Here is a 24,438-nt window from a genome sequence, read left to right on the forward strand (position 1 = left end):
GCCTACCGGGGGATTCACCTGTTCTCCTGTGGGCCAGTCCGAGCCTGTTATTGACAGTCCTTTTTCTTGGATGACCCCACTTGAGAATGTTAATTTCCAAATTTCAACCTGCTCACGAACAACATAGCTCTATGGAGCATCAGTTACTCCATAATAGGATGCCAGGCAGTGGCAAAATCTTTGACTAGGGCCCCTCCAACTTTTACAGATCTTAAAAGGTTGTTCCATTGCAATGATTTTGATGACCTAACCCCATGATGGGTCATCAATTTCAGATTGGTGGGGGTCTGACAACTAGCATCCCCACTGATCAGGTGTTTTCAGCACCGCCAGTAGCCAGATGTAAGCTGCAAATCTCAGGTGCAATTGAAACTTCTGCACCTACTATAGTTACAGCCCTAATACCGGGGCTAGTCAGGTGGAACCTGGATTTGCAGATGTCTCTGAACCTGATCTTCCACCCACTAGAAACCACATCTTCGTCAATCATATCGATCCTACTATGGAAAGATCCATTTTGGGCAGGGATGGAGTAAGGAGATGGATAAAGTTCTTCCAGCCGTTAAATGTGTTGGGAAACTAAACGCACATTGATTTTCCTCTCCATTTACCTCTATGGTTAGTGATGATCTAGTGCCATGAAAGAAGCATGGCATTTACTTGCCCCGTAATATGGTATAGAAAAGGAATCCGTCCTTCCCACTCAATAAATAAACACGTTCTGTATCTTGAATAGGGAGTTAAGCTGAAATATAACAATATTCATGTTTTCCTAGTTTATTTAAAGAGCAACTCCACAAAAAGTTCTGTATAATTTTCCTATCTGGTTCAGGTCCAGTTTATTTTGAGTCTTTGGCACAAGGTACAATTTAGTCATTTTTAATACATATTAGTTTAACAGCTAGAATATTTTTTTTTTACTTGTGCTGTAGATGTGATTTTTTTTGGACCTTTTTTGATCTTTTTTTATGGCTAGTATGTGTTTTTTTTTTTTTTTGTTTGTTTTTTTTGTGGGGGTGTCGTCATTGTGCACCGATAGTTTTGAAATGGTACATGTCTAGTGTATGGTAATTGGCTCAGGGATAGCGTTCTGGAAATGATTGGTGTAGGTGGTCTGTTTTGAAGGGGATAGTTTACTCTTCTTTTTTTATAATCTTTTATTTGTGTAGTCTGTCCTTTAAACAGATAGTTTTCTCCCCTAACTGGTACTGCACCTTTGTCACTGTTGGGGCTGTGCTGGGTTTAGTTCGATCCAACAGCAGCTTCCTACTATCTGGCCACTATGTGAGGAGTGGTAGACCAAACTTTTGTCTTCTTTCCAGGGTCTTCTCAACATTCGGCTACCCATTCATTGTGGCTGCCATCTTTAAACCTGCCCCTATGTATACAATGCGCTGGGGCTATAGGACCTGGATCACTGATCATCTATCTAGAGTTGGCCGCCCTTAGTACATCCCCTTAACGACCTTGGACTTCTAGGTACGTCCAAGCAGGGGCCGACATATCATTGGTGTCACCTGTGCAGCCGCACAGGAGCCCAAGCGATTAGGGGGGCCATGTTGACCTCCAAAGCAGGTGAAGTTGGGCATTATAGTGAGCTACTAGACTAGTGCGAAAGGCCCATAAATTGTTCTTGCCATCCTCTGTCTGTGTCCGCCACACATGTGCTATGTGTAGCACATGCGATCAGACGATCGCAACTTTAAGTCTCCTAAGGAGACTTTTGAAGCTATTAAAAAGTAAAAAAATTTTTTAAAAAAAAAACACAAGTTCAAATCATCCCCCTTTGCCCCATTCAAAATAAAACCATAAAAAATACACATATTTGGTGTCGCTGTGTTCAGAAATGTCCGATCTATCAATATATAAATAATAATTTTTATTTATATAGCGCCAACATATTCCTCAGCACTTTACAACTAAGTATTGTGTGTGTGTGTGTATGTGTGTGTGTGTATATGTATATATATATATATATATATATATATATATATATACATACATACATACATACATACATACATACAGGGTGGTCCAAACGTAAGTGGACAGAAAGTGTAATAAGTTTATGAAGGGGGAGATTTATCAAACACTAAATTGCAGCCGCCTGTCTGGATCATCCTCCAATAAACCATGAATTAGACGAGGACGATTTCAGGATTCGCATGATAGAAGCTCGTGAAATTCCCAATTCCAGAGAGGCTCTTCTGTGGACTTTTTTGGACTCTGAACAAATGTTTCAGCAACAAGTTGTTTATTATCTTCTGTACAGACTGTTTTGGGTCGACCAGTTTTTGGAGCATTAAGGATTAACGGTTTCAGCATTTTGAGATTTCCAATACTCTGTTAAAATCCATTTTCTTTGATCTGTATTTAAATTATTTGCCATCATGTGTTATCTGAATTATCTGAAAACAGATTTGGGGGAGATCTATCTGTGAAAACTAGATCTGTGAAACTGGCTCAGTTGCCCTTAGCAACCAATCAGATTCTACCTTTAATTTTCCAAAGAGTCTGTGAGGAATGAAAAGTGGAATCTGATTGGTTGCTAAGGGCAACTGAGCCAGTTTCACTTTACACCATGTTTGATAAATCTCCTCCTTCATAACCTTATTACACTTTCTGTCCACCTACTTTTGGACCACCATATATATACAGTACAGACCAAAAGTTTGGACACACCTCATTTAAAGATTTTTCTGTATTTTCATGACTTTGAAAGTAGTACATTCACACTGAAGGCATCAAAACTATGAATTAACACATGTGGAATTATATACTTAACAAAAAAGTGTGAAACAACTGAAAATATGTCTTATATTCTAGGTTCTTCAAAGTAGCCACCTTTTGCTTTGATGACTGCTTTGCACACTCTTGGCATTCTCTTGATGAGCTTCAAGAGGTAGTCACCGGAAATGGTTTTCACTTCACAGGTGTGCCCTGTCAGGTTTAATAAGTGGGATTTCTTGCCTTATAAATGGGGTTGGGACCATCAGTTGTGTTGTGCAGAAGTCTGGTGGATACACAGCTGATGGTCCTACTGAACAGACTGTTAGCTGCTTTTTTCTTGCCATAATACAAATTCTAAGTAAAGAAAAACGAGTGGCCATCATTACTTTAAGAAATGAAGGTCAGTCAGTCCGAAAAATTGGGCAAACTTTGAAAGTGTCCCCAAGTGCAGTTGCAAAAACCATCAAGCGCTACAAAGAAACTGGCTCACATGAGGACCACTCCAGGAAAGGAAGACCAAGAGTCACCTCTGCTTCTGAGGATAAGTTTATCCGAGTCACCAGCCTCAGAAATCGCAGGTTAACAGCAGCTCAGATTAGAGACCAGGTCAATGCCACACATAGTTCTAGCATCAGACATCTCTCTATAACAACTGTTAAGAGGAGACTTTGTGCAGCAGGCCTTCATGGTAAAATATCTGCTAGGAAACCACTGCTAAGGACAGGCAACAAGCAGAAGAGACTTGTTTGGGCTAAAGAACACAAGGAATGGACATTAGACCAGTGGAAATCTGTGCTTTGGTCTGATGAGTCCAAATTTGAGATCTTTGGTTCCAACCACCGTGTCTTTGTGCGACGCAGAAAAGGTGAACGGATGGACTCTACATGCCTGGTTCCCACCGTGAAGCATGGAGGAGGAGGTGTGATGGTGTGGGGGTGCTTTGCTGGTGACACTGTTGGGGATTTATTCAAAATTGAAGGCATACTGAACCAGCATGGCTACCACAGCATCTTGCAGCGGCATGCTTTTCCATCCAGTTTGCGTTTAGTTGGACCATCATTTATTTTTCAACAGGACAATGACCCCAAACACACCTCCAGGCTGTGTAAGGGCTATTTGACCAAGAAGGAAAGTGATGGGGTGCTACGCCAGATGACCTGGCCTCCACAGTCACCAGACCTTAACCCAATCAAGATGGTTTGGGGTGAGCTGGACCGCAGAGTGAAGGCAAAAGGGCCAACAAGTGCTAAGCATCTCTGGGAACTCCTTCAAGATTGTTGGAAGACCATTTCCGGTGACTACCTCTTGAAGCTCATCAAGAGAATACCAAAAGTGTGCAAAGCAGTCATCAAAGCAAAAGGTGGCTACTTTGAAGAACCTAGAATATAAGACATATTCTCAGTTGTTTCACACTTTTTTATTAAGTATATAATTCCTCATGTGTTAATTCATAGTTTTGATGCCTTCAGTGTGAATGTACAATTTTCATAGTCAAGAAAATACAGAAAAATCTTTAAATGAGAAGGTGTGTCCAAACTTTTGGTGTGTAACACACACACACACGCACACACACGCACACACACGCACGCACACACACACACGCACACACACACACGCACACACACGCACACACACACACTACTATATAAAGTATATACAATACTAGATAAGTAAATGAATCCAATCGGTAAATGGCGAGAAAAAAAATCAAAATGGCAAAATTTACGTTTTTTGGTCGCCACAACATTGCAATAAAATGCAATAACAGGCGATTGAAATATTGTATCTACCCCAAAATGGTATCAATGAAAATGTTAGCTCGACGCGCAAAAAATAAGCCTTCACCCGGCCCCAGTTTCTGAAAAATGGAGATGCTATGGGTTACTTTTTTTTCTTTCTTACAAATATTGTATTTTTTTTCCCTACTTAAAAAAAAAACCTATACATGTTTGGTATCTGCGAACTCGTACTGACCTGAAGAATCATAATGGCAGGTCAGTTTTAGCATTTTGTGAACATAGTAAATGGAAAAAAAAGTAAAACCAACAATTGTGGAATTGTACTTTTTTGCAGTTTTCCAGTACATTGTGGTTGAATCAATGGTGTCATTCAAAAGTACGATTTGTCCCACAAAAAACATGGACCTAATATGGCCGTATTGACCGAAAAATAAAAAAGTTATGGCTCTTGGAAGAAGGGAAGCAAAAAAGTAAAGCGCAAAAATGGAAAATTGCAAGGTGGTGAACGGGTATGGTAGAAATATCTCATCTAGACAAGCCAAAAAAAAAAAACAATAAAATATAAAAACTCCCATTTAGGAGATGAGTATACAACAGTCGGCTAATATTACTCACCGGCTTTCATCCTCCCATGTAGGATAACTAGTGATGGGCGACCATGTGCCAGTCCAAGACTGTCTGCATTGGAGCAACTCTTATCTGCTCATTCTCTTGTCAAATTAATGGGGTGCTAATGGATAACTACCTTTTTTTGTTTTCAATATGTCTTAATTGGGTATAAAGTCATGAGCCAGCACCTTTATTTGGCCTATATTGGTGATGGACCATGTGTGCCTAGAAATTGCCTGTGTTGCTTAGAGCAGAATTGTCTACTTTCCATTTTTGCTACGATTTATGTTGAACATCTTTGACCGACAAAACTGGGATCACTACTTAGAAGGATGTGTTGCTAAGAAAAATATAACCCTTACCACGTGACCCCTTCAGTAATCAAAGAATAGACCAGCATTTAATGCGTACTTCTTGTCTACTTCACCCAAAACTGTGACCTTTGTAGCCCTTTTCCCCCACAACAAGTTGAAATCGCTTGAACAATCCATTCTAGTCTAATACAGGAACTATATTGCCTATCATTGTGATGTAACTTGTCAGCCGTTATTCTTCAGAGTGTGATTCCTCGTGAACAGCATTCTGCCAGAACTATAGGAGCTAGAACTTCCTTTCCTTCACTTTTCAGCATGCGTTGCTGCTGCCATTGTCCAATGGCTTGCCAGTCCTGGACTAAAAGTGTTCCTCTCTGTTATTCCTGTGTGCAATCTAACAGACTGGAGAGCAGACAAAGACCCGTCGCCACTTCCTGTAGAGAGGCAAAGGCCCGTAGCCACTCCCTGTAGAGAGGCAAAGGACCCGCCGCCGCTCCCTGTAGAGAGGCAAAGGACCCGCCGCCGCTCCCTGTAGAGAGGCAAAGGACCCGCCGCCGCTCCCTGTAGAGAGGCAAAGGACCCGCCGTCGCTCCCTGTAGAGAGGCAAAGGACCCGCCGTCGCTCCCTGTAGAGAGGCAAAGGACCCGCCGCCGCTCCCTGTAGAGAGGCAAAGGACCCGCCGCCGCTCCCTGTAGAGAGGCAAAGGACCGCCATCATTTTCCTGTAATCCATCTCATTGTTTATGCTGCTAGAGGGTTATCTTCTCCATATCTATGTTTTCACCAAAATCTTTCTTTTACATAGGGTTACCTTCTTTACATTGATACCGTTGTTTACTTAAAGGGATGGTCCATCTCTTTTACAGCCTTTTTCCCTGCACATTCTACTTTGATACTTTTTATTCTGTGGTCATAAATTATCTGAGAGCTTAAAAAAAAGACAGGTTAAAAAGTTGCAAACTCTCACATTGGACCATTAGAATTTTACTGATAGATTCTCAGTTAACTCATTCTACAGCCGGCTATAGTGAAATAAAGAGGTTATAAAAGACAAACGGTGCAAGATTTTTAATGCAACCCAATTACAAAAATGATGTTTAGCTAAAAATGCATGGATTTTTAATTAAAGAAAAAAAAAATGCCCCCAAAGGTGGACAACTCCTTTTAGAATCCTACCATATAGTGTAGTTTAAAAAAAAATGTCCCCTGCTGCGTGACTTTCATTAGCTTTTAGAACATTATGCTGTATTTTTGTCCATTTTATGCTTCATTTGCTCCTTGTGTCGCTTATTGAGACAGGGTAGCTAGAAGAGGAGACTTACAATTAATAGGCACAGACACTTCTCTTTAATTTACCTAACATTTTAACCTTTTTTCATTTAAATTAAAAAGTGTAAAATGTTCCCGTAGCCGACTGTCTTAGTCACTATAATTATTTCCAAATCAGAACAAAGATCCGAGGGTGTCTCACGAGGCTCCTGCAGGCGGGAATTGACTGCGCTGGTAATAATCGTGTCTGGTGGGACGGGAGACACGAGCTTATGGTGGAACCGCCACAGGACTTATTAGTAATTCATTAGTGAACAGGATAAATATGGAGGAGCTCTGAGTAATGCCAGATAATGCAGGGACATGGTTTGGAGGGATCCTGTAGTCAATTGAAAATTAATTTTAGTAGCTGACAAAGTGATGACTTTTTAATAACATGCCTTGTCCTTGTATCATAGCATCGGGCTTGTGACCAGTCCTAAAGGCATGACAGAGTGTACTAAGATGGTATTTGGTCTTGCAAACATATGGGTTGGTAAAATAAAGACTCTTAAATCTGCTGGATAATGGAAGAGAATTGGATTTGGAACCTCCTTTTAGCCGCGTTTAATTAAACCCTGTTTCTCTTTGGACTGGGACATGGCCAAATTGCCAGGACTTGTTTTTGAAAACATGGGAAAATCCTGGCAAATTTAGAAATGCTGGCAACTATATAATTGCATAGGTCGATAGGACATGGGATTCTGCACTGAACTAAAAATCAGGGCTGTGGAGTCGGAGTCAGTGCCCATTTTGGTGGAGTCTGAGTTGGAGTCGGTATAAAACTCCAACTCCTAAAATACATAATACATTGGGTACAGTAGTTCAATGCAGTTTGTGGGGAATATTTTTTTCCTAAGAATTTGGGAAAGTTATGAAATGTCCTATTCCTGATCTAAGGGTCTAGACTTTTAATTGAGAAAAATGTGTCCTACCGTAAATTTATCACTTAAACATGAGCCATGTATGAGGGAGTCGGAGTTGATGTCATGGAAGTTGAGGAGTCTGAGTCGAAGGTTTGGCTTACCAACTCCACAGCCCACGTAAAAATCTGATAACTCAGCCAAGATCGACACTGAGGGCCGATTCTGGTAAAAAGAAAAAAAAAAAAACACAAAAAACTTTTGCTGAAAAAGTTAATTTTGCACTTCCTGGAATTGAGGATACTCTTTTTGTCTGACTTGCCCAGCTCTGGGCATCTAAGCAAGATCAGGACAATCTCGGTTGTGGTTTTTGTGCCAGCTGGAGATTGTAATGAGCATGGCTGTTTTGGTTTATAAAGGAAGCAATATCACCGTGTTGGATCTTTCATACCCCTGCACTTCTGGGGAGTGGAGAGACGAGGGTTCGCCCTTCCACCTCCTCCTAGGGAGTGGAGAGGCGAGGGTTCATCCCTCCACCCCCTGTAATCCATAAATCTATGATCTTGGCATCTCTGTTGCTAGATACATATTGCATCTGACAAAAAGTTAGCCAGAAGGGAGATAACTTTTGAACTGATTTTCAAGTTACAGGACGACATTGTCTAACTGATTTGCACACTGTCAATTTATCACATTATGTATCCAATGAGATCAGGTAAAGGGACCATTTAGGTTATTTTATTTGGTGTATATTGAAGTGTTCTAATCCTGTATAAATCTCTTCGAGTCATTCCGGTGATTTAGGTGCAGAGCCTATGACCTACATCATTGAGTTTTTAGTAAATACATTTACGGTAATCTTTTCTTAGAACTCTGCATTGTGATATTTCTTTGTTAATCCTCAGGGGCGTTACCACTTGGGGCGTGTCGTGACACTATACAATCAGTGCTTCCAGTGTCAGACAGTTGACAAATGGAATAGTAATGCCCATTTGTCAATTTATTCCAACATTTCTAGGAGGAATGACAGAGGAACTTTGAATAAAATAAAATGCTCCATAATTATTATTTTATAGGGAATAGATGACAATTCCTCTTTAAATTAGGAGGGAATATGCCACAATAGTGTTTTGTTTTTGGGTCACTAGTAGATTCCCCGGTATAGAGATTTGACTGGTGACAGATCCTTTTTTAAGGACCATCATTCTATGTTCTCCAGAAATCATTTTCTTCTTGGTAATTGACTGTCAGAGAGTGTGAAATACTCTCAGGGGAGCTGTACTTATGGCCAATAAGGAACTGAAGAAACGCAGAATGATTATAAATGGAAGAAATGTAATATGCACATGGCAATGATTTTGTGAGGATGAATCACTGGCCACCAAGAGTCCAATTTTGCAACTAATTAACCCAGGTCACATAGGCAGTCCAGCTACAGAAAAAGCTTCTCAAACTGTCCTTACCTGAGCGTCACATATATTAGGGAATTATTGTTTATTTCCTTATCTGTGCGGCAGACTGTTTTCTTGAGAGGTTCCTGAACGCAGTGGAATACAAGACGTCTCCAAAGAGATGCAATCAGGCCGGCTCTGACAGCTGCACCTCCAGCTTGTAACGCTTCTGGGATTCGGTGAAGGATAGTCCATCTCATTTTAAGCCATTCAGTTCATTTTATGTGAAATAACGGCCATTTATATGGCTTGGATTAAAGAGGTATTCCACTAATTTATACCTAATTTTGCCATTGGTTAGGTTCGGAGTGTCCTGACTCACCGACAGTGAAGTTCGCTGCCAGTGGTTGGACATCTGGATAAAGCCAGTGGGGCTCTAGCCTTTTCATTTATAGGAATGAAATGGTCAAGGAGGTTGTCACACACTGTGCCCTCTTACAAAAAAATGAGAAAAAAAATGTAACCAATAAATTAACCACCCTGTGCCCCCTGAGCCAATACATTAGCCACCCTGTGCCCCCTGAGCCAATAAATTAGCCATCCTGTGCCCCCTGAGCCAATAAATTAGCCACCCTGAGCCAATAAATTAGCCACCCTGAGCCAATAAATTAGCCACCCTGAGCCAATAAATTAGCCACCCTGAGCCAATAAATTAGCCACCCTGAGCCAATAAATTAGCCACTCTGTGCCCCCTGAGCCAATAAATTAGCCACCCTGAGCCAATAAATTAGCTACTCTGTGCCCCCTGAGCCAATAAATTAGCCACCCTGAGCCAATAAATTAGCTACCCGTGTCTCCTGAGCCAATAAATTAGCTACCCGTGTCTCCTGAGCCAATAAATTAGCTACCTGTGTCTCCTGAGCCAATAAATTAGCTACCTGTGTCTCCTGAGCCAATAAATGAGCCACCCTGTGCCATCTGAGCCAATAAATGAGCCACCCTGTGCCCTCTGAGCCAATAAAATAGCCACCCTGTGTCCCCTGAGCCAATAAAATAGCCATCCTGTGCTCCCTGAGCCAATAAAATAGCCACCCTGTGCTCCCTGAGCCAATAAAATAGCCACCCTGTGCTCCCTGAGCCAATAAAATAGCCACCCTGTGCTCCCTGAGCCAATAAAATAGCCACCCTGTGGCCCCTGAGCCAATAAAATAGCCACCCTGTGGCCCCTGAGCCAATAAAATAGCCACCCTGTGGCCCCTGAGCCAATAAAATAGCCACCCTGTGGCCCCTGAGCCAATAAAATAGCCACCCTGTGGCCCCTGAGCCAATAAAATAGCCACCCTGTGGCCCCTGAGCCAATAAATTAGCCACCCTGTGGCCCCTGAGCCAATAAATTAGCCACCCTGTGGCCCCTGAGCCAATAAAATAGCCACCCTGTGGCCCCTGAGCCAATAAATGAGCCACCCTGTGCCAATAAATGAGCCACCCTGTGCCAATAAATGAGCCACCCTGAGCCAATAAATGAGCCACCCTGAGCCAATAAATGAGCCACCCTGAGCCAATAAATGAGCCACCCTGAGCCAATAAATGAGCCACCCTGAGCCAATAAATGAGCCACCCTGAGCCAATAAATGAGCCACCCTGAGCCAATAAATGAGCCACCCTGAGCCAATAAATGAGCCACCCTGAGCCAATAAATGAGCCACCCTGAGCCAATAAATGAGCCACCCTGAGCCAATAAATGAGCCACCCTGAGCCAATAAATGAGCCACCCTGAGCCAATAAATGAGCCACCCTGAGCCAATAAATGAGCCACCCTGAGCCAATAAATGAGCCACCCTGAGCCAATAAATGAGCCACCCTGAGCCAATAAATGAGCCACCCTGAGCCAATAAATGAGCCACCCTGAGCCAATAAATGAGCCACCCTGTGCCCCCTGAGCCAATAAATGAGCCACCCTGTGCCCTCTGAGCCAATAAATGAGCCACCCTGTGCCCTCTGAGCCAATAAAATAGCCACCCTGTGCCCCCTGAGCCAATAAAATAGCCACCCTGTGCCCCCTGAGCCAATAAAATAGCCACCCTGTGCCCCCTGAGCCAATAAAATAGCCATCCTGTGCCCCCTGAGCCAATAAAATAGCCATCCTGTGCCCCCTGAGCCAATAAATAAATGAGCCACCCTGTGCCCCCTGAGCCAATAAAATAGCCACCCTGTGGCCCCTGAGCCAATAAAATAGCCACCCTGTGGCCCCTGAGCCAATAAAATAGCCACCCTGTGGCCCCTGAGCCAATAAAATAGCCACCCTGTGGCCCCTGAGCCAATAAAATGGCCACCCTGTGGCCCCTGAGCCAATAAAATAGCCACCCTGTGGCCCCTGAGCCAATAAAATAGCCACCCTGTGGCCCCTGAGCCAATAAATGAGCCACCCTGTGCCAATAAATGAGCCACCCTGTGCCAATAAATGAGCCACCCTGTGCCAATAAATGAGCCACCCTGAGCCAATAAATGAGCCACCCTGAGCCAATAAATGAGCCACCCTGAGCCAATAAATGAGCCACCCTGAGCCAATAAATGAGCCACCCTGAGCCAATAAATGAGCCACCCTGAGCCAATAAATGAGCCACCCTGAGCCAATAAATGAGCCACCCTGAGCCAATAAATGAGCCACCCTGAGCCAATAAATGAGCCACCCTGAGCCAATAAATGAGCCACCCTGAGCCAATAAATGAGCCACCCTGAGCCAATAAATGAGCCACCCTGAGCCAATAAATGAGCCACCCTGAGCCAATAAATGAGCCACCCTGAGCCAATAAATGAGCCACCCTGAGCCAATAAATGAGCCACCCTGAGCCAATAAAATAGCCACCCTGTGCCCCCTGAGCCAATAAAATAGCCACCCTGTGCCCCCTGAGCCAATAAAATAGCCACCCTGTGCCCCCTGAGCCAATAAAATAGCCATCCTGTGCCCCCTGAGCCAATAAAATAGCCATCCTGTGCCCCCTGAGCCAATAAATAAATGAGCCACCCTGTGCCCCCTGAGCCAATAAAATAGCCACCCTGTGGCCCCTGAGCCAATAAAATAGCCACCCTGTGGCCCCTGAGCCAATAAAATAGCCACCCTGTGGCCCCTGAGCCAATAAAATAGCCACCCTGTGGCCCCTGAGCCAATAAAATGGCCACCCTGTGGCCCCTGAGCCAATAAAATAGCCACCCTGTGGCCCCTGAGCCAATAAAATAGCCACCCTGTGGCCCCTGAGCCAATAAATGAGCCACCCTGTGCCAATAAATGAGCCACCCTGTGCCAATAAATGAGCCACCCTGTGCCAATAAATGAGCCACCCTGAGCCAATAAATGAGCCACCCTGAGCCAATAAATGAGCCACCCTGAGCCAATAAATGAGCCACCCTGAGCCAATAAATGAGCCACCCTGAGCCAATAAATGAGCCACCCTGAGCCAATAAATGAGCCACCCTGAGCCAATAAATGAGCCACCCTGAGCCAATAAATGAGCCACCCTGAGCCAATAAATGAGCCACCCTGAGCCAATAAATGAGCCACCCTGAGCCAATAAATGAGCCACCCTGAGCCAATAAATGAGCCACCCTGAGCCAATAAATGAGCCACCCTGAGCCAATAAATGAGCCACCCTGAGCCAATAAATGAGCCACCCTGAGCCAATAAATGAGCCACCCTGAGCCAATAAATGAGCCACCCTGAGCCAATAAATGAGCCACCCTGAGCCAATAAATGAGCCACCCTGAGCCAATAAATGAGCCACCCTGAGCCAATAAATGAGCCACCCTGAGCCAATAAATGAGCCACCCTGAGCCAATAAATGAGCCACCCTGAGCCAATAAATGAGCCACCCTGAGCCAATAAATGAGCCACCCTGTGCCCCCTGAGCCAATAAAATAGCCACCCTGTGCCCCCTGAGCCAATAAAATAGCCACCCTGTGCCCCCTGAGCCAATAAAATAGCCACCCTGTGCCCCCTGAGCCAATAAAATAGCCATCCTGTGCCCCCTGAGCCAATAAAATAGCCATCCTGTGCCCCCTGAGCCAATAAATAAATGAGCCACCCTGTGCCCCCTGAGCCAATAAATAAATGAGCCACCCTGTGCCCCCTGAGCCAATAAAATAGCCACCCTGTGGCCCCTGAGCCAATAAAATAGCCACCCTGTGGCCCCTGAGCCAATAAATGAGCCACCCTGTGCCATCTGAAACGCGTTTCCTCACAGAGAGGATACCGAGCAGTGCGCTTGTCAGGGCTTTCTGTAGCGCTCCTGCCATATTTGTTGTATCCACTTCTTGAGGATGTGGATACAATTGATTCGCGTCTCAGTTTTGAGGGAAGGTATCTGGAAAGGGGGAGCACTGCCAAAGAAAGACTTGACAGCTCTTTTGAGTCCAGAAGGGCTCCCCTTTTTTCCATGACCCTCAGCGATATTCTGGGACACTTGAAGACTATATGTGACAATGTGTTACCCCATTATTATGTTATGAAAGGCGACCCAGAAGCTAATGGTGCCATGCTAATAATAATACTCCTACATTGGTCCTGAGTTGTTTCTTTTGCCTTTCTTACAGGTTTTCTGTGAAGACGCTGATTGACCGTTCCTGCTTTGAGACCATTGATGATTCTGCACCTGAATTTTTAAACTTTGCCTCCATTTTGGAGCAGATCCTAAGCCATCGCCTCAAAGGTAAGAAATGGCGGAGGTCCAGAAGCATATGTCTCATTGCGGTGATGGATGATAAATGCAGAGCGGGAGGTTTTGATCATTTTTTACCTCAGACTTTATCACTATTCTAGTCCTAGAAACCGAGGATATCGAGACATACATTGATTCTTGGGGATGTTTTTTTTCCACCTAAAAAATGTGTAGTTCTTTGAGGACCGCCAGTGACCCGTGATCCCTTTTTGCCTTTATCCCACTAACTGTTCAGCTTTGTTTAGGCCTGAGTGAAGTGAGACACACTGGTTGCTAAGGATGTTCTGCGTGACAACCTAAGCGTTCCGAGGCCTAATAACCATGGCAACCAGCCTGCCTTTTAGGACTCTACTGATAAAGAAGTAGAAGACAATGGCTGTTTTCTTCCAAAAACAGTACCACTAATCCGTTTTATTGCCTGCAATACTGAACACAACCCATGAACAGGTGTGGTGCTGATTCGTGGAAGAAAGCAGTCATGTTGTTTTAACTTAGTACAACCCCTTTAAAAGGATTTTCTGCCAGTCAAATATTGATATCCTAAGTTATAAGACTGATCTGCAGTTCCAGAACAACCCCCCCCTTCAACGATCAAACATTGATGAATGTCAGAAAATCTGAAGATAGCTGAGATTTACAAAACAATTCCAGAGATTATCTACAATTTTAGGGTATTTTAGCAGCCAATGTTCCCTCTAAACCTTAGCTTATGAGAGGAGCGGTGAGAGAGTTGAGCAACGTTACAGCGAAGGTGGGCAACTGTCCTACAACTGGCAATTATCCTGCACATGTCCTATTCTAATTAGTAGGCCTTGTTCGCATAATTTGTCGGGCAGCCACATCAAGAGAGAAGAAAGTCAATTTTTTTTTATATTACACACACATATATAGTCGCGTCCAAAAGTTTTGAGACCAACACAAATTTTGTTTTTGATAGTTTGCTGCTTCAGTGGTTTTTGATCTTTTAGTTGGATGTTTCTCTGGTTATTGAAGTACAGTTATCAGCATTTCAGAAGTTTTTAAACTTTTTATTCACCAATACGTCAAGTTTATGCAAAGACCCTTATTTTTCAAGACTTCTTGGAGTGGAATTGAAATTTTGGGTCCATGGCCAGGAAACTCCCAAGAGCTCATTGTTTTAGTTATGACTTTTGTCTTGTGACATGGTCTCCATCGTGCTGGAAAAAGCATTGCTCATCACGACATTGCTCCTGCATGGTTGGGAGAAGTCGCTCTTGGAGGATGGTTAGATCGGATTCTTTATTCATGGCAGCGTTCTTGGGGAAAAATTGTAAGTGAGCCCCCTCCATGGATGAGAAGCCCCCACACATGAATGGTTTCAGGACGCTTTATTGTCCGATGACACAGGACTCATGGTAGCGCTCCCCTTTTCTTCTCTGGACAATCATTCTTCAGATATCCATAGGGAAGGAGGGGGCTGACAGCACTCACTAAGCTGGACGCTCGTTCAAAATGCCAAGGAACCAACTTGGAGGATCAACAGCATACAAGTAAGCAAACAGCGTCCAATCCAGGGTGATGAATTCCCCCCAAAAATCACGTTTATTCCTCCATCACATAACAACGTTTCAACCTATTATAGGTCTCTATCAATTTATAACAGGTCGAAACGTTGATATGTGATGGAGTAACAAACTTGATTTTTTGGGGGAATTCATCACCCTGGATTGGACGCTGTTTGCTTACTTGTAATCATTCTTCAGATGTCCCAGTCTGAAGGCAGCTTCATCAGAAAATCACCTTACCTCTGTCTTTTGCAGTCCAATTCCTGTACTTCCTGCAAAGATATTTTCTCTTGAATGGAGCGGAAGTGGATAGGGGATAACTTTTTATTATGGGATTAACCCTATAGAGGGCTACTCTCAAAAACTCAAGTTTCAAGGATAGCTTGCTGATATCTGATCCCGAGACCCAACCACCCAAGAATGTAGCCCCGCAACCCCATTTTGAGCAGAACCTCTGCTCCATTCGTTGTTTATGGGACGGTCGGAAATAGCGGATCGCTGTACTCAACGGTCCTATAGGCAATAACTGGCCTAGGTTTTCTTTCTTTTTGTTTGCTGGGAGGGTGGGGTTGTTATTAAGGATTTTCCAGCAACATTAGGTTGACCTCAGTATGTTAGTAACATATCACTACGCTGAGGCATGGTGACATTTGCGGACGAGATGACATTTCCAGCAATTTTCAGTAATTTGCCTTCTGTATATGCAAAGAATTATTACAAACAAGGTTTTTTTGGTCCAGAAAATAGGAATAGGTTGGAAGTATTTCTCAGAAAAAAATTAAAATATCATCTCCTGTCTCGAATTGCATTTTACGTAGAAATGCCAGTGGGCCGAGTTCCTGAAATTATTACAGAGATTAATAGTCTGTCAATGCAGATCAAAATCTGTAAAACTAAAGAGAGAAAGATTACCCAAGTTACAAGTCAATGGCTTTCTCTAATGATCTGGAAGTCTGGCCAGCATGAAGGGGTTAATGGTGATGGTCTAGGATAGGATAATGAAATTAGGGCTCCATCGGTTGTCAGCGGTATTATACACAATTGCAGGGTGCTGATGGTTTGGCATGTACTCCCATGAAGCCCAGGCCGTAGTATAGCAGTATACAGTACAAGCAATCGAGTTATCACAGATTCAAGTTCCCCATGGAAACCGAAAAAAAAAAGTTTTTAAAAGTTTGAATGGCCCCCATTTTTCCCCATCTGATATTAAAGAAATAAAAAGTCTGACCTTTAAAACTATAAAATTTATTGACCCATATGGTAAACCCCATAAAGTTAAATAAAAAAAATCAGAATTACTGTTTTTCATTCACCGCACTGCCCCCAAAAAATGCAATAAAAACAATATGACATACCCCAAAAAATAGAGTTAAGAAGGATTTGCAGATAATATGCGCTGCTGGTATCCCATATAATTAATCTAACTCCAGACCGAAAGTACATGCGTGGCATGGGTGTGTCAGGTGTGACAGACAAGCATTCTGGATCCAGCTGTAGAAAGTCATTGGCTCTGCAGGCACCTTTTTGATATTTTCATCTCTGTAGTGTAATGTTATCCTTCTCCTTCTAGGACCTAGCGGTGACCTCCACCTTCTGCTGTTAATTGACACACCCTTGCTGGATGTTTAACCACCTTCAGTCTCTCCATAGAGTTGCTTGTGATAGCTCTATTTTCCTTTGTCCAGTCCTGAAGTACTAGTAGTTGGCTAGTGTCTTCTTGGAGTTCCCTTGGAGGATAGTTGGTGTGATCTCTCTGGTGTCTCCTCAAGCTAAGTGTATTCCCTTGTCTGTTTACCTGTTTGTCTTCAGTTGCAGTGGGGGCTGACTAGTGCTCACCCCGTCCCCTCCCTATCTAGGGCCTATCGCTAGGGGCGGTCAAGGATTAGGAAGCAGGAGACTGTTTCCAGGGTGACTTATACAAGCAGCGGTATTGTTGCATACAGAGAGCGCCACTGTTCCGCTATCAGTCTCATCTGCAATGGCTTTGCCTGCTTTCTGCTGTTGCGTCGTCTCTGTACCCCAAGATGGATGAATTGCAGGATTTCTCAGTACTTTGCCGGTATGAGAAGATTGTTAAAATTACCTCCATTATTTTCTTTGTTTTCTGCAAATAGCGGCGTGCTTAAAAACAACAATCTAATTTCATGTTGTAAATTTTGGAAAAGACATTTCAGTTGGGAGGAAATAGAAGAGTGGAAGGAATGTAGAACTTAGAGAATTGAGCAGAAAATGATACAAGTTCTGATAGCGTATAACCGTTTATGATGGCAATCTTCTGGAGCATACAGTCCTGTGCAAAAGTTTCTGCACCCCCTTCCCAAATTGCATATTTTGTTTTTAAGTGGAGTTAACACAATGCAATTACACCCAAAATATGACTAGGATGGAAGCACAAAATGAGGTGTTGTCACGGGTGTGTCAGGTGTGACAGACAGTAATTCTGGATCCGTCTGTAGAAGGTCATTGTGACGCGCCCCCTGGGTCGTGGGGATACCCGGAGCCGGGCCTTGTAGATGCTGGGGGTCGTAGTCACCGTGGCGGCGACCCGGTCCATGACCCAGGGCGGTCAAACCAGTGGTAGTCTATGTGTATCCGCTTATATAGTCCGACTACGCCACCTGTGGATTGCGGTTATTGGTAACCGCCGCTGCGGAGCAGTCCGCTCAAGCTGGTGGTATGTGCAGCCAGGTGATGTGACTCCCCACAAGAGGAGTGTAGCTTCAGGGCAGCGTGACTGGATGATGGTGGTGATTGTGCAGGGCGTTCTAGTGCTGCGAGTGCTGGTGCCGCAAGGAACACAGAGACAAGATAGTGCAGTCCCAGGGTCTTTACTCACTGTTGTTGTAGTTCAGATTACAGGTACCAAGCAATCTTCCCCCCCCCCCCCCGTCGTGCTGTGCGTACTCAGTGAGGGGTTCAGTCCATCCTCAGGTATTTCCAGAGTACTTATCAGGACCCCGTTCTGTGTACCTTCCTCTGGCCTCTTCCTGCACCTCACACCCAGAGCCACTTCTATCCGGTACCCTCGGGCCTTGGCAGGCTACCTTCTTAGGACAGGCGCACTCTGGTAGGAGTGAAGCGAGCATGCAGCAGCGTCACCCAGGGTTAAAGGGCCAGGCTCGGGCATTGGGAGCGGGGTGCCTTCAGTGACGCCCTGGATTAGCGGTTACACCAGGGGACCCAGGAACAGGTCGACGCTTGCAGCGCCCGGGACAGGGAGACTTCCCATACCTGCTCCCGCGGTTGCTCCTGCGTCACTCGCGACCTCCCGACTCTGCTCTCGGTCCTCGGAGGCTGGGGCGCTGCCGGTGCCTGGCAGCGTTGCTGGCTGTCATGCCGCCATCCGTTGCTCCATCTCCCGTTTCCACTCCTCTATGGCGTCTTGTTGGGCCCTTGCCATCCTCCGGCCCAGATCTTCCATACCGGTGCGGGGGAATTTGGTGTCCTCCCGGGGGAGCTTGGCCACCAGCTCCTCCAGGGTATAAGGCTCTACGGCCTGCAGCATGCTGCTGGCAGGGTCTCCGGTGCTGCTGCGGTCCATGTCCTTTCCCGGGTGCGGCCTGCCTGGACTGGTCCAGACCACACCCTGTCTCCCAGTTTTCCTGCCTCCCCTCCCCTTTCGGGGGCGGTTCCAGGGCAGTCTGCTGTCGGTCACTTCCAAGGGCAGCCCCCCCACGTCGATGGACACATCCACATACATAATCACTGCTGCTTGGGGCGGGCCCCGCTTTTGACGCCATTCTGGGACCTGGCCCACGATGGGAGGTGACCTTTGGTTTTTGTTTGGCTGGCACATAATGGCGCCCGTTCTTCAGGGGTGGGCGCCACATTCAGTAGAAAACACAGTCTCTTAGGTACACAATACCCGATGGTAACGGGTGGGTTACGTATCCTGCTGACTACGCCAAAGTTGACGCGCCCACTGGGTCGTGGGGATACCCGGAGCCGGGCCTTGTAGATGCTGGGGGTCGTAGTCACCGTGGCGGCGACCCGGTCCCTGACCCAGGGCGGTCAAACCAAGGGGGTAGTCTATGTGTACAAATGTTAATGTCCGACTACGCCACCTGTGGTATGCGGTTATTGGTAACCGCCGCTGCGGAGCAGTCCGCTGAAGCTGGTGGTATGTGCAGCCAGGTGATGTGACTCCCCACAAGAGGAGTGTAAATTCAGGGCAGAGTGTATGGATGATGGTGGTGATTGTGCAGGGCGTTCTAGTGCTGCGAGTGCTGGCGCCGCAAGGAACACAGAGACAAGATAGTGCAGTCCCAGGGTCTTTACTCACTGTTGTTGTAGTTCAGATTACAGGTACCAAGCAATCTTCCCCCCATCGTGCTGTGTGTACTCAGTGAGGGGTTCAGTCCACCCTCAGGTATTTCCAGAGCAGTTATCAGGACCCCATTCTGTGTACCTTCCTCTGGCCTCTTCCTGCACCTCACACCCAGAGCCACTTCTATCCGGTACCCTCGGGCCTTGGCGGGCGACGTGTGTTCCGTCCCCTGGGTCCTATGCGGCTACCTTCTTAGTGTATTGGTGTGGACTTGTGGCCTGCTTTACTTGAAATGCTGCAGCCTCCGGTTTCCTAGTTGGGCCTTGTAGCTCTGTGCTAGTTGAGGGACCGGTTCCCTTCTTCTGGCCTGACCTCCCCTACCTCCTAGTAGCGGCGGGCGTATGGGTGACGCACGGCCCGTACCCCTAGGGTCGTTTCTCTCCTCGTTCCTGGAGCCGTCCTGCTCCCTCTCCTTCTCTTCTCAGGCTCAGGCCTCCTGACTAGGCCCGCCTCTGGAGCCGAGCTCATGCAGAGCCCCTGCTCCTGTCACCTTCCTCCTCTGACTGTCTGAACCAACTACTCCCTGAACCAAGATGGTTCCTTACTTTTATACCTCCTACTCCAGTACTCCCAGGATCTACGTCCTCTACCCCATCCACAACATAGTTCCCCCTCTCTAAGTGGTTCCTCCCCACTCTAGCCAGGGATCAGGGACTGTGCTCTCCCGTAGGAGCAATCTCGTCCTGTCCCCCGGAAATGTGGTGTAGTGAATGCAGGTGTTAGGGTCCTGAGCCATACTCCTTCTTTACCTGAGAGTGAGGGACCACATCTCTGGATGAGATGCAATAACTCTGTGGCGACCGAACCCTCAGGGGCGCCACAATTGCGCTTGGCTCTGCAGGCATCTTCTTGCTCTTTCCATCTCTGCTGTGCAGTGATATCCTGCTCTCTCTAGAACCTAGCAGTTACCTTCACCTTCTGCTGCTAATTGAAACACCCTTGCTGGATGTTTAAATACCCTCAGTCTCTCCAGAGAGTCGCCGGTGATAGCTCTATTTTCCTCTGTCCATGCTTTAAGTACTAGTAGTCGGCTAGTGTCTTCTTGGAGTTCCCTTGGAGGATTGTTGGTGTGATCTCTCTGGTGTCTTCTCAAGCTAAGTGTATTCCCTTGTCTGTTTAACTGTTTGTCTTCAGTTGCAGTGGGGGCTGACTAGTGCTCACCCCGTCCCCTCCCTATGTAGGACCTATCGCTAGGGGCAGTCAGGGATTAGGTTTCCTGCTCGGCGATAGGTGCGGAACCTATTTAGGGATGTTAGGGGAGTCAGAGTGGTGTTAGAATTGCCTAAGGGTCTCCACTCCCCCTTTCCCTTCCCGTCGTTGTGCACTTAGTCTTTCACCTTGGGTGACAATGCAATTTTTTTTTCATTATTCAGACTGAATAAAGAAAAAACGCATGTACTTTCGGTCTGGAGCTGGATTTATTATATGGGATACCAGCAGCGCAGATTATCAGCAAATCCTTCTTAGGCTATGTGCCCACGATGCAGAAATGCTCTGGATTTTTCCTGAGCGTTTCTGCATCTCCCTGGCAGAAAAAACGTGCGCTTTTCTTGCCAGGGACATGCGGATGTGAAGCGTTCTTCACTTGCATTTCCGCATGCGGGTTGACAAGCGCTTTCCAAGCGATTTTAGCATCACTTGGAAAGTACTTGACAACTTGGTCACACTATATAAATCCATGCAAACAGAATGGATTTATATAGTGTGACCGTAAAGAATGGTAAAAAATAAAAAATAAATCTATACTTACCTTCTGATGGCCCACAGAGTCTTTATTCGATGCGTCTCGGCTTGCCGGCAACTCGCAGTACACTGAAGGGACCTGCCGACGTCAGCGGTCGCTTGACCCGTCACATGACTAAATGACGTCATGGCAGTTCCTTGAGTCCACCGCAATCTGCCGGCAAGCTAGGACAAAGACACCGGGGGCCATCAGAAGGTAAGTATAATGTTTATTTTTTATTTTATTCTTTTTTTACAGGTTCTATGGTACCCGGGTCCGGAGGAGAGTCTCCTCTTCTCCAGACCCGGGTACCATCCGCACATTGAAACGCATGTAATCCGCATGTACAGATCCAGTGATGCGGATTACATGCATTCCAGTGCAAGTCAATGGCGGCGAAAACGCAGCGCTTCCGCAAAATAATTGGTAGTGCTGCGTTTTTTTTTCGCAGTGATAATCCGCAGCGGAAATTTCCACAGCATGTGCACAGCACAAGCGGATTATCATTGGGGAACATGGCAGACCTTCTACCAAGCGTTTTTTAAGCGTTTCTGCAGTGGAATTGCCACTGCGGAAACGCTTAAAAAACGCATTGTGGGCACACAGCCTTATCGGTGTTTTCCCGGTCTGATGCCCTGTTGGACCTGCAGCAGCTGATTTATAAGTGATTAAAATGTTGTGTATACACAACTAAATCAGATTAGTTTAACCTTATTTATACACCTTTATCTCCCTTGGATAAAACCCTTTTGCGCTGTCTTTTTCCTCCTAGTTTTATTCTGACACCACAAAAAATGGTAACCAAGAAAAGTATCGCTCATCATGAAAAAAAAAACAATACAAGCCTTCACACAACTCCATCAACAGAAAAATAAACGGATCTCAGAAAAATGGTGACAAACTGTTTTTGTAAGTTTGCCCACTGACAAAGACATGGACAGTCTATATTTTAATGGTGGGTTAATTTTAACATGGAGGGATAGAATATCCGGAAAAAAAATCAAGAAAATCACATTGCATAAATTAGATAAATTTATTTGCATTTTGCAGTGAAAAATAAGTATTTGATCCCCTACAAACCATTATGAGTTCTGGCTCCTACAGACCAGTTAGATGCTCCTAATCAACTCGTTACCTGCATTAAAGACATCTGTCTTACATAGTCACCTGTATAAAAGACTCCTGTCCACAGACTCAATCAGTCAGACTCTAACCTCTACAACATGGGCCAGACCAAAGAGCTTTCTAAGGATGTCAGGGACAAGATCATAGACCTGCACAAAGCTGGAATTGGCTACAAAACCATAAGTAAGACGCTGGCTGAGAAGGAAACCACTGTTGTGCAATAGTAAGAAAATGGAAGAAATACAAAATGACTGTCAATCGACATCGATCTGGGGCACCATGCAAGATCTCATTTTGTGCGGTATCCTTGATCATGAGGAAGGTGAGAGATCAGCCTAAAACTACACTGGGGGAACTTGTTAATGATCTCAAGGCAGCTGGGACCACAGTCACCAAGAAAACCATTGGTAACACATTATGCCTTAAAGGTTTAAAATCCTGCAGTGCCCGCGAGGTCCCCCCACTCAAGAAGGCACATGTGCAGACCCGTCTGAAGTTTCCAATGAACACCTGGATTATTCTGTGAGTTATTCGGAGAAGGTGCTGTGGTCAGATGAGACAAAAATTGAGCTCTTTGGCATTAACTCAACTCGCCGTGTTTGTAGGAAGAAGGAGGATGAGTACAACCCTAAGAACATCGTCCCAACCGTGAAGCATGGTAGGGGAAACATTATACTTTGGGGGTGCTTTTTTGCAAAGGGGACATGACGACTGCACCTTACTGAAGGGAAGATGGATGGGGTCATGTATTGCGAGATTTTGGCCAACAACCTCCTTCCCTCAGTAAGAGCATTGAAGATAGGTCGTGGCGGGGGCTTCCAGCAAGACAATGACCCAAAACAAACAGCCAAAGCAACAAAGGAGTGGCTCAAAAAGGAATCGCATTAAGTTCATGAAGTGGCCTAGCCAGTCTCCAGACCTTAATCCCATAGAAAACTTATGGAGGGAATTGAAGCTCCGAGTTGCCAAGCGACAGCCTCAAAATCGGAATCATTTAGAGATGATCTGCAAAGAGGAGTGGACCAAAATTCCTCCTGATATGTGCGCAACCCTCATCATCAACTACAAAAAACGTCTGACTGCTGTGCTTGCCAACAAGTTTTGCCAACAAGAGTTTTGCCACCAAGTATTAAGTGTTTGCCAGACGGATCAAATGCTTATTTCTCAATGTAAAATGCAAAAAAAAGTGTCTAATTTATACAATGTGATTTTCTTGATGTTTTTTGGATATTCTATCACTCAATGTTAAAATTTACCTACCCTTAAAATTATAGACTGTTCATGTCTTTGTCAGTGGGCAAACTTACAAAAACAGCAAGAGATCACATACTTTTCCCCACTGTATATTTAAAAACACAACAAAACATAAAAATTTGATATTACCATAATTGTAATGATCTGAAGAGTAATATTGCCGGCTCATTTTTTTTACCCTATGTACCATTTTTTAAAAAGAAGCCCAAAAAAACTATGACGGAATAGCATTTACTTTACCGCACTTGGAATTTTTGACTTATTGTTTAGTACAATTGATGGTAAAGTGAATGGAGGATATTAAAAACTACTATTCCTCCTGCAAAAAAAAAACAAAGAAGCCCTTATATGCTTACGTCGATGAAAAATGTAAAAAAAAAAAAAAACGTATGGCTCTTGGAAGATTGAGAGAAAAAAAATGAAAGTGCAAAAAAAAATGCAAAATGGCCATGTGATGAAAGGGTTAAATTTATATTAATTTAATTGAAAAGTACAGACTTGTGTAAATAATAATAAAAAAAATGTATGTGGAGTGGATAGTCACTTGAAGAGGTTATACTATGTATTATGGCAAATAGCACTTTTCCTTTAAGACGACCGTGTAGCTCTAGTTCACACCTTGCTTTCTGTTAAGTGATGTGTCATTCTTCTGAACGGTGTGCACCACGAATGTCAGCTGCATATTATTGTCTATCTAATTACTTTATATTGAGAAATCATTATATTGAGTGTAAGAAGTAAAGGCCCCCCTGGCTTCACATCAGGGTCTTTAAAGTTTAATAAAGACATATCCATTATAAACTCAATAATCTGTGCTG

At 44.7% G+C, this 24,438-nt stretch overlaps 1 protein-coding gene across 2 annotated transcripts in view; it reads left to right on the plus strand.

Annotated features, from left to right (window-relative positions):
* RUNDC3B (RUN domain containing 3B) overlaps positions 1 to 24,438 on the plus strand; it is a 181,577-nt gene that overhangs the window by 24,003 nt on the left and 133,136 nt on the right. For both annotated transcript variants that reach the window (XM_073677439.1, XM_073677440.1), the window contains exon 2: positions 13,541 to 13,656. In XM_073677439.1, the coding sequence (XP_073533540.1) occupies positions 13,541 to 13,656 (116 nt within the window). The remainder of the gene's footprint in view (positions 1 to 13,540; positions 13,657 to 24,438) is intronic.

This window comes from Phyllobates terribilis, unplaced genomic scaffold (assembly GCF_046119375.1).
Source record: "Phyllobates terribilis strain yellow unplaced genomic scaffold, ASM4611937v1 Scaffold_4__5_contigs__length_816908805, whole genome shotgun sequence".
Classification (NCBI taxonomy): Eukaryota; Metazoa; Chordata; class Amphibia; order Anura; family Dendrobatidae; genus Phyllobates; species Phyllobates terribilis.